At 47.2% G+C, this 15164-nt stretch overlaps 1 protein-coding gene across 1 annotated transcript in view; it reads left to right on the top strand.

Moving 5' to 3' along the window:
* The window catches only part of SUCLA2 (succinate-CoA ligase ADP-forming subunit beta), a 318851-nt gene that overhangs the window by 163428 nt on the left and 140259 nt on the right, over positions 1-15164 (top strand). Inside the window, exon 4 of the mRNA XM_085621852.1 lies at positions 8442-8604. Within this exon, the coding sequence (XP_085477978.1) occupies positions 8442-8604 (163 nt within the window). The remainder of the gene's footprint in view (positions 1-8441; positions 8605-15164) is intronic.

Raw genomic sequence — 15164 nt, 5'->3', positions numbered from 1 at the left:
GTCAGACTTCATTCTCACATGACTGAGAAAGATAATGTGAATTTACAGAAAATAAGCTCTCAGTTTAGCTTATAGATCACCTTCCAAACCTCTGTGGTAAAAGCATGAGAAAATATTTTTCTCTCAATCATGATATCCCAGCAGAAGGCTTTTTCACATGGTGAAATCACCTTAGAACATACCACAATTCCTAAAATGAGTATGGTACCATCAACAAATGATTTATAATGTAACTAAAGTCTTAAAACCTTCTATTAACTGCAATGCTTTTTAATGAGGTGCTATCATATATATTGGTCCCAAGATGGCTGCCAACACTTCTTGGATGAAGTGCTGACAGCCAATCAGATCTCAGGATGAGATGTGTGGTTAGGCTCCGCCCACATATATATATGCTTTTAAATGCTATTTTCTCAGGAAATACTGAACAGATTTACACCAAACCTACAAAAGGCACTTCCTTGACCTGAGGACTACCTCTCTGCCAAATTTCAAGTAAATCTGTTCAGCCGTTCGGGCTGTAGCCCTGTCTAAAGGTCCTATGGAAAAATGCATGGGAAAAACGCGTTTTGGGACCCCCCTTTTATCTCAGCCCCCGCTTGACGAATCCCCCCGAGACTTTCAGGGTAGGAGCGGAGCGTAGCGCCCCACCTATTTTGAAAAATTCGCGAGGATTCGTCGACCGGCGCCAAAGTTATTCAAAATAGAATGTTGCGGATTTCCTATGGAAAAGGGGTCCTAACTATAACTACCTACTGGCGACCGCCAGTAGGTAATATATATATATATATATATATATATATATATATATATATATATATATATATATATATATATATATATAATCATGCTTGCATGGTATTATTGCACAAAATGTAGTTATATTAAACCAATGCTTTGCACAGAAACTGCTTTATGGGTGCCTGTGAAATAAAACTATTTCGTGGGTGCCAGAGAAATGAGTTTCATCATCATAAGAGCACCCCCAAATCACACTACAGAGCCTTTATCATTGTTGGAGCAACTCCGATTATGCAGCACTAGAGTACCAAATTAAGAGTCCACGTTATCTAAATGATGCAGCAAGAGAAGGCAAATATTGTGGCATTATGCAGGACATTGTATTGAAATATTATTTGCATCCATTTTTTTGAACTATGTAAATGATGTGGCCTATCAAGTGGCAAGAGCGGTAAATCCATGATTGACTTTTATGCCCTAGCACAGAATTTCATAAATTCCCTGTCCACTGTTGTATCACAGGTCTCTTCGTAAAAGGTGTATACAAAAAACCCTAAACTTTCTTCTTCCAAACCGTGGCTGTTGGTAAGGTGAACAGCTATAACGATGAATCCCTTATAGAGGCACAACATGTTTATAACACAAAGGGTGTTTTTTGCTAAAATTCGACATAGTGAAGTGTTGTTCTCTCCTTGTTATTTCCCGCAAACAAACAGTATAATCAGTATTTTACTTCAGCTATTTTCAGCCGTTTCCTAGTTTGAAAAAAAACAAAAAAAACAGTTCACGCGCAATATAATAAATACATACCTGATAACGTAACGTGTACTTGTAGAGCACCTGTTCATCCCTGTGACATCTTGGTACTGAATCACACATGGTTATCTAATTCAATATTAGAAATGTTTTCATCTTCGGAAGGAGGAAGGAAAAATCGACCTGCCTAAATTCAAACCTGTGTCTGAGATTAAAATACAGATTCTTGGCGTGAATGCATCAGTACCCTGAGCTGTGAGACCCAAATATGACAAATATGGTTCATCTGAAAGAAACAGTTAGCTATAGATTCCTTACCTTAAAATTTTCCCCATGCGTCAGACTGGATCCGGAGAATTTTTTTCTTAGCAGTACCCCTGCGCGACGGTAGGTGGCGTCTGTCGACTGCGTCTGCCGTCTGCATCATGGTTGCTGGGATGATGTTGCGGTGCCTACTTGGACACCGCCCCTGTGCTCTGATATCAGTTTTCTTTTTCTGCACCAGCTTAGTGCAGATCAAGAGAGAGCTACCCCTTAGTCATTTTTTGACTATCCTTTTTCGACGTTCTGTCAACTTTTTTCGAGTCTTTGTCTCCTGGTGCACAAGGGATGTCCCAACGCCAGAAAGGGATCAAGCCTTGCGACTCCTGTCACAAGCTGATGTCTGTGACGGCTCCGCACCTCATGTGTCTTTAGTGTCTGGATCATGGCCATGATCCAAAGTCATGCTCTGACTGCCGGGCCATGTGTCCAACGTCTTTACTGGAGTGGTCCCGAAAGTTATTGGAGGCCCGGCGCTCGGCTCCGCGTTGTTCCCGGTCTCGTTCGAGAAGAAGGTCTCGAGACTGATCGCAGAGCCACCACACCTCGTCGCACTCAAAGTCTTCGAGGTCTTCGGTAAAATCCAAGAAGCAGCAGCACCAGCGCACATTGCCTTCTCCCCGTTGGTCGGCTGAAGTGACACCTATATCGTCATCGCTCTAAGGCTCCGTTTCCGTTGCCTTTTGTCAGGGACCACTCCGCGCCTCCCCCCAGTTCCGGGAGCCAGCGAATCCCCTGCCCAACTTTGCAAATTTTACAAGGGCCCTCCACCTGGTCTTTGGGCAGCCCAACTCCGCCGGCGGGCCCCGCGGAGCTGGTCGGGGGCCTGGGCCTTTGATGCCGGTGGCTAAGGCCCCCGTGGATCCGTGCCTGGATCCGGATTGACGCCGGTTGATCTTACTCAACCTTTCTCAGTGCTGATCCTGGCAACCTCCCTGGCCAGCGCCATCCCCATCCTCAACCCCGAGAGGGACCCAGAGCCAGACCGACATCGGATCCGATGCCGGAGGGTAATTTTGTTCCCCTGTTCATCCCTGGTGTTCCCTACCGCCCGGAAGGTGGTGATGAGGACTGGGAGGGGTTGCTAGACCCTTTAGCAGACCAGCTAGAAGAACCGAACTGGAGAGAGGACCTGGGTGACACCAGTGGTCTGGACACTTCTCCAGACCTTGGCATGCTTTCTCCCCCTACTGTTGCTACAGAGGAGGGAGCGTCCTACGCTGTGGTGGTGCAAAGGGCGGCCGAGGCCTTGGGCCTAGAGCTCCTTTCAGTGGCATTCAGGACTAACCTCCTGACAGAGGTGCTTCAACCTGCGGCAACCTCCTCTGAACCCATTCCCTTCTGCTCCCCCAGATAGGGAATCCAAGAAGCTGGATCACCTTGAAGCTCATGTTCATTTTCTCCAGCTTGGCACTGCGGTCCGTGAATACAGTGTGCCTCTTTGGCCGATACTCCCACATTACCAGGAATACGGTTGCGCAGGTGCTGCCTCAGTGCCCGAAGGAGGCCTGGGCCATTCTCTCCCAGGCAGTGGCGGATGGGAGAGATGCAGTTGAATTCACAATCAGATGTGGACTGGATGCCACCGACTCTCTGGGCAGAACGATTGCCACGTCGGTAGCCCTTAGGCTCTACGCCTGGTTGCGGACATCTGACTTCTCAGGGGATGTCCAGTCAACTTTGCTGAACATACTATCCTCTTTTTGGCAACAAAGCAAACTGTGCTGGAGCGCTTTAAAGATTCGTGGGCTACGGCCAGATCTTTGGACCTTGCTCCATCTTCCTGACCACTCCAGTCTGCTTTTCGCCCCTTTCGTTACTATGGAAGGGACGCCCAGCCATGTCCGGCCCAGCCTAGCCACCGGATTCACGCAAGCTGCCCAGCCTCTGCGTGGCTGTGGACGTGGGAACCAGCGACCTTGTGGGTCTGGCATCCAGCAGGCGGGCCAGTCCACCCTTTCTCCCCAAACCCCCGCCCCCCCCCCGACGCAGCCTCCAAACCCTCCTAGTCCAAGGTTTCAGGCCCATCAACGGCTAGTGGGAGGCAGGATTCTCCATCACCTCCCCCCCCTGGCAATCCATCACGTCACACAGGTGGATTTTGCACATATTCCGAAGAGGCTACTCCCTTCCCTTCAAGACTAGCCCCCTCTCCATGCTACTGTCTTTCGATGGCATGTTGGAGGATCATTTGGCGCTTCTCTGCCAGGAAGTCTCCGCTCTCTTGGCCAAGGGACCTATCGAGAGGGTCCCTGCACAAGAAGTAGGTTGCAGTTGCTATTCCCACTACTTTTAGGTGCCCAAGAAGGACAAAGTCCTGCATCCTATTCAAGACCTCAGGGCCCTCAAACGCTTCCTCCGGAAGGAAAAGTTCAAAATGCTCACATTGGCTCAGGTCCTGTCTGCCCTTGAGACTGGATGGTGGCGTTGGACTTGCAGGACGCCTATTTCCATATTCCCGCCCTGCCAGCCCACAGACGAGATCTACTGTTCACGGTAGGCCATGAGCATTTTCAGTTCACCATGCTCCCCTTAGGCCTTACCAGTGCCACTCGGGTGTTTTCACGAAAGTGATGGCAGTGGTCGCAGCTCATCTGCACAGATCATGGGTTCCTGTCTTCTATCTCGAAGGCGGGCTCGCCCCAGGGTGTCGTTTCCCACCTCCAGACTAGGGCAGACCTCCTGCACTTGCTGGGGTTCATTATCAACGTGCTGAAGTCGCACCTGACTCCCTCTCAGATGTTCCCCTTCATCGTACCTGTTCTGGACACAGTGCAGTTTCAGGCCTACCCTTCCAAGCAGGGAGTCAGGGATATTCGGGCTATGGTACCGATGTTTCAGCCTCTATCTTGGATTTCGGTGAGAATGACCCAGAGTCTGTTGGGCCTCATGGCCTCCTGCATCCTTCTGGTGAATCATGCCAGGTAGCATATACGGACTCTGTAGTGGGACCTGAAGTTCCAGTGGGCGCATTATCAGGGGAATCTTTCTGTCTATCTCCTAATCTCAGAGGAAACCGCACAAAAACTGCAGTGGTGGTTCACGAGCCCAGCTTAGGTCAGAGGCAGATCCCTCTCCCTTCCCCAACCAGACCTAAAAGTGGTGACCGATGCGTCATTCCTGAGATGGGGTGGCCACCTGGGCGAGGCGGAGAACAGAGGCGTCTGGTCTCTGGCGAAGGCGGGCTCCATATCAACCTGTTGGCACTCCGGGTGATCCGTCTGGCACTGAAAGCATTCCTTCCCTCTCTCAAAGGTAAAATGGTGCAGATGATCACAGTCTATGTGGTACTGCAACAAACAGGGTGGGGTGGGTTCGTGGACAATGTCAAGAGGCTCTTCGCCTCTGAAATTGTCTGGAACATCAAGGCATGACCCTGGTGCTTCAACACCTGGCAGGTTCTCTGAATGCCAGGGTGGACGAATTCCGCCGTCGGTGCCTGGTAGATCATGAATGGCGTCTTCACTCGGAGGTGGTGCAAGGTCTCATTCAGCAGTGGGGAGAGCCTTGGTTAGATCTGTTCGCCACCGAAGAGAATGCCCTAGGTCAGCAGTTCTGCATGTTGGAGTTTCCATGGCGGCACTCGCTCGGCGACACTTTTTGTCATGAGTGGAACTGTGGCCTCCTGTATGCCTTTCCACCTGTACCACTTCTGCCCCAAGTGCTGAAGATAATCAAGCGCGACCGGGCTCAAGTCATTCTTGTGGCTCCAGACTGGCCACAAAGAGTCTGGGAGGATCTTCTGTCGCAGCAACAGGGGAAGGTCCTTACCCCGAACCTGTCCAGCCTCCACCTCCTTGCGTGGAGATTGAGTGGAGACAGTTGACAGCTTTTGACCTTCCACCCGAAATCTGTAATGTCATCTTGGCAGCCAGGCTTCCCTCCACTAAAACGGTATATGCCTACAGATGGAACAGGTTTGTGGCATGGTGCACCGCACAGGCTGTGGATCCCCTTTTTGCCGCTCTTTTTGAGGTCCTTTTCTTTATACTTTCTTTGGCTCAGCAGGGCTCTGCTCTAGGCACTCTTAAAGGCTATCTTGCAGCTATTTCTGCTTTCCTTTGGCTGCCAGATCAGCCGTCTTTATTCAAATCTCCTATTGTAAATAGATTCTTTAAGGGCATTACTCATCTCTTTCCTCCATCTCCTTTCATAATGCCCCAGTGGGGCTTGATTCTTGTTCTAACATATCTTGTGTGTGCTCCTTTCGAGCCTCTTCAACTGTCCTCTCAGGGTCCTCATTCTGAAAACTGCCTTCCTTGTTGCCTTCACCTCTGCTCGCAGGGTGAGTGAGCTTCAGGCTCTATCTTCCAAGCCCCCTTTCTTCGCTGTGCATCCATACAAAGTGGTGCTTAGGACGAGACCCTCGTACCTTCCTAAAGTAGTTGCACCATTTAACATAGGACAAACGATCACTTTGTTCACCCTTTTTCCCACCTCCGCACCCTTCCGAAGAGGAGGAGAGACTCCACCGTTTCTGGCCCCTAAATGTGCGCTATCCGACCTTGACACCACAAAAGATTTCCAGGTGGATGATCAACTCTTCGTTGGCTATGTAGGTGGCAAGAAAGGTTTGGCTGTTCAAAAGCATACCATCTCTCGATGGGTTGTCATTTTTATCAAAATCTTTTACGCTTTAGCAAAAAATTACCCTCCAGTGGGCCTGCGTGTTCATTCCAATAGGGCTATGGCAGCAACCACTGCATTGACATGTGGAATCCCACTTCTGGATATCTGCCTGGCGGTCACGTGGGCATTTATGCACGTTTACCAGACATTACTGCCTGGACAGCTAATTCCGGAGGGACGGCTATTTTTGCCCGTTCTGACCTCCAGAACTTTCTGGTGTGAACTTAGTTCGCAGTCCCTCCTCCGGATATGGTAATGCTGGGGTATCTATTTTAAGGTAAGGAATCTATAACCGTCTCTTTCAGATGAACAAGTTACTAACCTTCGGTAATGATGTATCTGTAAGAGACATATGTTAGTTATAGATTCCTTACATCCCCACCCATCCTCCATGCTCTGCGAACTGATTTCTAGGGATAGTGACTTCCTTACAATGCCCTAGTTGTGGCGCAACATTGGCCAGTGTCTTTCATGGCTCTGTGCTTCTGACGTGGAAAGTCGTGTCAGAACTGACATCAGCGCACAGGGGTTGTCTAAGTAGGCACCGCGATGTGATCCAGGCGACGCCAGACGCTTAGTCGACCGACGCCACCTACTGACACGCAGGGGTACTGGTAAGAAAAGATTCTCAGGATCCAGTCTGACGCCTGGGGGTAATTCTAAGGTAAGTAATCTATAACATATGTTTCTTACGGATACATTGTTACGGAAGGTAAGTAACTTGTTCTATACTGCCATCTTGGAGTTTCATTTACTTACAGCCTCGTGGTTTGTGTCATCACTAGAACCACTTGATCGCAGTATATGATCATGACGCGTGAGATGCCCTTAATAATTGCAGCAAACAGCATATTAGCCTCCGCAGGTCTAAAAGTATCGTGTATGTCTTGGTTTTCATGTGAAGTAGTTCTCAATTAAGGTGTTTAACCTTATTCAGACTTCAGAGGGCTATATATACAAATAGCATTCTGCCAGGCACTGTGCTCAGCCTCTGCTGCACATGGCCTTCAGCTGTAGGGTGACCAACCGTCCGTAAATTTCACGGACCATCTGTTATTTTAGTATGATGTCTGTAAGGCGTCCGTAATTTGGGGTCCCAAAATTACGGACGCCTTACAGACATCATACTAAAATAAAATTGGGGAATTTCAGGAACGTATGCAGTTCCCCTGCGAGAGGCCCCATGAGTTTAAAAGTTTCTACTTGGGGTCTCTCGCACTTATCTTTAATCTGTAGACTCAGGCTGGCTGCAACAGCCCCTCCCGGACCTTGTACAGACTGTGGACTGGCCCATTGTCATTCTGAGTGCAGACTCCACCCACCCCACCCCTATAGGGAGCTACTCTTGCCCTTTTTTGGCTCTTTTCTCACGTTGCGGTCACTCATTGAGAGCTTCATGGATGCAATTTTGGATTTGTGAACCTGAAAGGAACATCTGGAGGAAAAGTGCAATCTTCCTATCAGATTTGATTTTTTTATTTTTTTTATTTGGGCCAGTTGAAAGGTCTCTTAAACAGGGTTTGCAGATTTCCATGTACTAACGGTCCAGCTATCTCCTATCTTTTTAATCTTTTCAAAGCTACCATAAAGAAAAATGGGTGTAGACATTTCCTTAAGTATAGTCTAAAAATTCTGTTTTCATGCCACGTTTGTTGTGATTCCGTTCACCATTTTCTTTCTGTAATCGAGACTAAAGAATCCTATGGGAATTAAAATGGGAAAATCACTTTTTGACACCCACTTTTTTGCCACCTTGTTTGATAAATGTTTATGAAACTGGTTATGCTTAATCCAAATTGTATAAACTCTTTTGTTGAAAAGTTTTATATGCAGATTGATCGAACAGCCAGTTTAGGAAACCAAAAATGTCTTGCTTTTCGCTGGACACAGACCTACCCTTAAGTACATAGCCACTACCGTCACCTGTGTATTATTCTATATTTATAAATACAAATATATGTCTGTAATTCAACGTTACCCTGGTTTTATTTTAGACCAGAAGAAGCTAAAGACATCGCCTCAAAGATGATCGGCAAGAAGCTGTTTACCAAGCAGACGGGGGAGAAGGGCAGGGTCTGCAACCACGTGTTTATCTGCGAGCGCAGGTATCCCCGGCGGGAGTACTACTTCGCAATCACCATGGAAAGGGCGTTCCACGTGAGTAATCTCAGAAAATAAGCGCTTCGCGTGAGTCCGGTGTGCGTTTAGATAAAGATTCCAACCTCTGCTGTCAGGTGTTTCACCTGGATCAGGGCATGAAAAAATATCAGTTTGGAGCCTGTCTGGCACCCCTTGTGTGTCTGTGCACACTGCCTGACCTGTACAGTATAAAGTAAATTCGTATTGTCGTGTACAGGCTGTGCTGGGAAAGCTTGTTTGCATTTAGACACATCTGCCGTTCAAACGTACTTATTAAATGAAAAAGAGTTCCTTTTTCGAGTTCATCGGAGAAGGTTTTAACTCGCCTGAAATGACCACCTGGGGGCAGTACAGGACCATTATTGAAAATGCTGCCTTGCTGCAAGCACCTTTGGGCCCGGAGAAAAGCCAGGTTTATCAGTAATAAAATAGGCTTTGCTGTAGACATGACTCAGTGTTATGTTTGTCAAGGCCGCCCATCCTTCCTCTCTCTTTCACTCTTTCCCACCCACGTGTGTATTATTTGAAGAGGTAGGCAGAGTGAGCTGAATTGTTTTTTTCCATAAATTATCAAGTCCTGCTTTTCGTCGGCAGCGTTGAACACCTGTGTCTGATGAACGCACAACCACGACGTACGCTGTGTTTCCTTAGATTCATAAGTTTTTCTTTACGCCTATATTTACTGATACTTAAAAAGAATAATACTGGATTTGAGAGACCGAAAGGGAGGAGGGCTGCTAGTGGGGGCTTCACTGGGGAGTCGTGGGAGAATCGCAGGCATCTGGCTCGGTGATAAAGCATTTATCGTTTTTGAAACATCCTAACTGGTGCAGACCGAACATTTACAGCCAACATTACTGAGAACAGAAGAGCCCTCAAGGGTGTATGACGACAGTGTTTACAGTGGTCCCTTTAAGCAACAGAAAGAAACAGTGTTGAGCTACAGAGGTGACCGAATCTACTCGTTCACTAGAGTGCATCAAGAGAAACGCTCTCTTTTCAGGTGTGAAAAAACGGAGGATAACCCTCTTTCTATGTTATCAGTGCTCACAAGAATAACCTTTGCACATCCACAAACAAGTAAAACAAGCTCTAGAATTGCAAAATTATTTCAACTTTATTATTCCATCTTAATGAAGAACTGTTTCAATACAACCCGTTCTGTTCCAAAATTGCCCACTTGTGTTAAGTTTGCAACCTTTTTCAAGGCTCATGAAAATAAACAGTGTGTTTTTTATGTCTGTGGCATTGGCACACAGAAGGTGATGTGAGGAATGCTTGCAAATAGTCGCCACCACAATTTATCGCTCTGGGTAGCCTTCAAACCCACATTTTTTCGTCTCCTCTGCCACTCTAGACAGAGGAAAACTTATGTAAATCAGTACTGTTCCTGCTTCTCATGGGAACAGTCCATTGTGAACTCCTTGGCGAATTACTTTAGGACTCAAGCTGCACCCTACTGGCGTGGCTCAAAACTGTCTGTGGTTGCTTGTGTTCCTGTTGAGAGGGGATCTGGGCTAGCAGTTCGAGCTAGACTATTCTTATTTGGAGCAGAACCAAGACTGATGTGAATATTTCTGGTTCCTGGCTAACGTGGCATTGTGGGCACATAAAAATGGACTAAATTGTAGCCCAGAGTGACTACCAGTGGATGAGATTAATTCAGGCAATCCATCCATCACGTTTTTGTTTTCCTGAGTGCGATGCCCTAAGTGTAAAATGTATGCCTATACCTGGGACCCATGCTCACTGTGCCACAGTATTTGATCTGTACCATACTGAAGAGTCAGAATATGATGAAACCCTCTTGGGGGTTGCTTGTCTTCCTGTTCCGAGGGGACATGGCCTGGCACTTCAGGCTGCATCATTCCTATTGGAGCAGGACCAAGGCTAATCTGCATAAAGCTGTCTCTTATCTGAAGTGGTATAGTTTGGGTGTTGGGGAAGGGGGGATGGAAGACTGGATTGAGGATCAGAGTAATTACTAGTGGCTTAAATTAATTCAAGCAGTCCATTCATCACTTCTTATTTTTCCTCCTAACAGCTGCTCTGGAACAGGGCTAAGGCAGTATTCTGCACCCATCAAATTTTACACGAGTAGGATGACTGTCTTATAGTATTCATTTAAGAGGTGCTGTACATTGGTGAATTAAGGAAGGTGGAGGGGTTAAGGGTTGACTTATCTTTGGAGTTTGGGCCAGTTAGATACTGGAAGGGCCATGCTCCTTATCCTCTGCCCCTTGTCATTCATCCCACACCTATCCTCCCCTTGAAACCTTACTCCCTTCCTATTCATCTAACCTACTCATTATATTCCTTCCACAGCATTACATAGCACTTTTAGATCTCGGAGTATCAGTTGCCCCCTATATTGCTGTCGCTACATTGCTTCAGATTGACTACAGGGAGCATTTCCCCGGTCTGTTACCACTGCAAACCATGGGATCTTCTGTCTGATAAAGACTTATAGCTGCAGATTCCTCTCCTTAGAATATTTCCCAGGCATCAGACTGGATCCGGAAAATCTTGAGCAGTACTTCTGTGCGCCGGTAGGTGGCTTCATTTGGCGCCACGTCAGTGTTTATATATTAACACAATGGGGTGACCCTGTGTCCCTAGGAACCTGGGTATTTAACGTATAAAGAACAATGGTTCCCTTGGGTATAAACAATGCGTATTGTAGTTAGCCGTAGTTACTTCAGCATAACATATAATACATTTCTGAAAGCAAAAACATTTCTTGAACAAAAGGGGAAAGAGTAACAAGAACACAGAGAAAGGATTTTCATTGATTTATGTATCAGAATTGATAACATTTGATAAACAGAAACACATTGCAGAATTTTATACTTCCAAATTCATACAGTGATACAAAATAGTGAGATAGTGGTGCTCAGTGGTGATATAAATACATAGTGCAGTGAGGTGAGGGTGGGAGGATGTGGTTTGTTTTTGAAAGGCCAGATTAAAAATGCAGTAACAAGTAAGTTAAACAAATTAAATAGTTGGTAACAACTATGTCCTGCAATCTGTGCCACAATAGATCGTCGACGTTTCAACCCTATGGGCGCTTGGTGGAGTGTCACAAGCGGGTCTTCATCAGGACTGTGGAGGAGGAGGCCCTAGGATTTCAAGGGCGGTCAAGGCAAATTGATTGGAGGGGTATGGTTATTCTAACAGGTGCACAACTACTACAGCTAAATCCTTCAAAGGGTCATAAGTCAGTAAGTGCTGGTCTTTCCTGTGGCCTAATTAATAGTCGCTCGCTTGTTAAGCACTCTACTGAAGTGTTTAGCCTTTTGGAAGATATGGAACTGGATGCACTTTTCGTAACAGAAACATGGGCCACCACGGAGTCCGCCGTTGGCTTGAGTGGGGCCTGTCCTAGCGGATACAAAATCCTTCACAAGATTCGCACTTCGGGCAGAGGGGGAGGAGTGGGTCTGATCTTTAAGGATACTTTAGACTTCAGACCATGTCAGATTGACGAGGTTGGGGGAATTGAAATCCTGGGTTTCTCACTTCAGGCCCCTAGCGGGAATCTACTCACGGGGGTGCTCTGCTATAGACCACCGGGCGCGACCACACAATTCCACCTTCTCGCTGAAACCATCACCAATCTAAAACTTACCCACATCAACATGGTCATTCTCGGTGACTTTAATCTCAGTGAGGACGGAGGCCTCTGCAGTCAACTGAGAGACCTCCTGTGCACGTGCTCCACCTTGAATCTCCATCAATTGGTGTCCAGCCCCACCCATCAGAAGGGACGTATTCTGGATATGGTTTTTGCCAATCCAGCTACAACAAAAGTTTCTAACATAATGCCCTTGAACTGGACTGATCATTTTCTCATCCATCTAAGTATGGCGTTGCCCTGCCACAAGAATCTGCCTAGCCAGCGGCACTTTCACAGGATGGACAGAGAATGGGCCAAAGTGGCAAGGGTTGATTCTATAACTACATCTTTTGATGCTAATCTTTTCTCCTCCAATAAGTCCGTGGAGGATAACTATAGGTCCTTCACGGAACATATAACTAAGCTATTAGACCATTGTATCCCTATAAAACCTTTAAAGAGGGCAAGGAAAAGATCAGCGCCCTGGTACAATGAGAAGTTGCATCATCTTAGACTCTCTCGCAGACAAGCAGAGAGGAAATGGAGAAGAAACTACTCTGAAGAAGACAAAGATCTTAGACTAGTACAATTGCAATATAAAACCCTCATTCTGAGATCTAAGGCAGATTTCTACGCTAACTCCATTACACAGGCTTCCAACGGGTCCAAAGCCCTCTTTAAGATCGTCCGAGACCTTTCCAACCCAGACTGCATGAATAACAGAGTCGCCCCTTCGCAAACTCTGTGTAGCGAAATCGCCTCCTTTTTTCAGGAGAAGATCTCTAACATTGTGAACAATCTGCAGGACAACATCCAGGACAGTCCTGAGGAAACAATCGGCCCGGCTGACGGAGATCAAAAACTGACTGCCGTCCTGGACAGTTTTCAACTTCTTTCTCATGAAGTATTTGACAATCTGACTGAAAGTGTGTCGTCTGGCTCTCCCCTAGACCCTCTTCCCCATAAGGTATAGAAGCTTTACGGACGTAACACTTTCCCCTGGTTAAGGATGATCTGCAATCAATCCCTGATGGCTGGATCTGTTCCAGGCTGTTGGAAATTAGCAGTGGTAACCCCACTGATAAAAAAAGCCGAACCTGGACCCTCTAGTGCCAGCTAACTTCAGGCCCATTTCTCTTTTGCCTTACCCGGTGAAAATACTGGAAAAGTCTGTAAGTAAGACGCTGTCTCAGTTTCTGGAGGAGAACTCTCTGCTAGACAGGGACCAGTTCGGTTTCCGTCCTGGTCACGTAACCGAAACAGCGCTAACCACCATGCTGGACCACCTTCGAATGCGTGCCGACAACGGGAATGCTATGATCCTGGTGCTTCTTGATATGTCGGCAGCATTCGATACGGTGAGTCACCCAGTCCTGTTAGAGAGGCTGAGGCAGATAGGTGTAAAGGGTAGAGAGCTGCAATGGTTTCATTCTTACCTAGAAGACAGACAGCAGGTTGTTACCCTGCCACCGTTTTTCTCTAGCAGGTCTCCAGTTGCGTACGGGGTGCCGCAGGGGTCCGCAATTAGTCCCATCCTTTTTAACATCTACCTGCGGCCCCTGTTCCCGTTAATAAAATCTTTCGGTGTCAGCTTGGTGAACTAAGCTGACGATACGCAACTGGCCTTCTCTTTAGAAGGGGATGATGCACTATCCATGGACCGCTTCCATCAGTGCATGTACCAGACTACGAATTGGCTCAGAAGGAACTCTCTTCAGTTCAATTGCGGTAAAACTGAGGTGGTCTTTTGTTCACCATTTAGGATCCCCAAATACCTCCCTCCTGATTTCCGTCTCACACCGGAGGAAGGACCCCTCATACCAGTCAGGAAGGTTCGCAATCTTGGGGTGATCATCGATGACGACCTCCAGATGGTGTCCCAGGCAAGCAAGACTGCCAATGTCTGCTTTGCCTTGCTGCGGCTACTTCGGAGTATTCTTCCTCTGCTCCCTAGGGAGTCGCGAGCTACAGTGGTACGCAGCACGGTATTAAGCAGACTTGACTACTGCAACTCCCTTTATCTAGGGGCTCCGCAGTATATCCTCCAAGGATTGCTGAGGATTCAGTCAGCCGCAGCCAAGCTAGTGCTTGATAGGCGCCGTTGTTCTTCGTCGGCCAGAGCACTAAGGGACTTACATTGGCTCCCGGTGGGGGAAAGGGTCGTCTTTAAGTCCTTGTGCCTAACTTTTAGAGCAGTACATGGACTGGGCCCATCCCCTCTACAGGATAAGTTTGCTCGCTACCTTCCAAGCAGGCAACTTCGCTCCTCTACAGCTGGTCTTCTGGTGATCCCGAGATTTAAGTGCACCAGGGTAGGTGGAAGATCCTTCAGCATAGTAGCATCCGGCTTGTGGAACAAGCTCCCTGTGAACCTGCGGCAGTGTAACTCCCTACTTGAATTTCGCAAGGGACTCAAAACCTGGTTATACCCTAAAGCTTAATCTAGGCAGGTTTTCTTGCTGACTCTCCCTCTGTCACCTTTTGATGTTGTCCTTAAGGCAAAAGCGCCAGGATGCCCGTAGGGCGTTAGTTGCGCTATACAAGCTCCACATCAATCAATCAATCAACTGTGAATTGAATTGCACAGAAGATCAAAGAATGATTGTTTTCTTGGGCTGGTAACACGGAGTCCTCACGAAACACTGCTTCCTGGTTGTTGGCATCAAAAGTGATGTTTTGTTGCCACCCTGGCGTGCTGACATCAGTTCCTTCTTTCCGTGCCAACAGCGCTTTTCTGGAGAGCTTCTTTTGTGACCAACTTCTCTTTTACTTTTGTTAATTTGTTTCTTGAACTGTGCCCCTCTTGTCTTGTCCCTTGCAAAGCCTACAGGGTTCAAACCTTGTAAGAATTGCCCCAGAGAGGTGTCAGTATCTGACCCTCAACTTGGTTTTTCTCTGGTGCCTGGAGTTGGTGCATGACCCAAGACCAGTGCCCAGTGCAGGCCAATAAACCAGAAAG

Source organism: Triturus cristatus, chromosome 8 (assembly GCF_964204655.1).
Source record: "Triturus cristatus chromosome 8, aTriCri1.1, whole genome shotgun sequence".
Classification (NCBI taxonomy): Eukaryota; Metazoa; Chordata; class Amphibia; order Caudata; family Salamandridae; genus Triturus; species Triturus cristatus.
The sequence above is the reverse complement of the archived record's forward strand: the minus strand, read 5'-3'. Positions and strand labels throughout refer to the sequence as shown.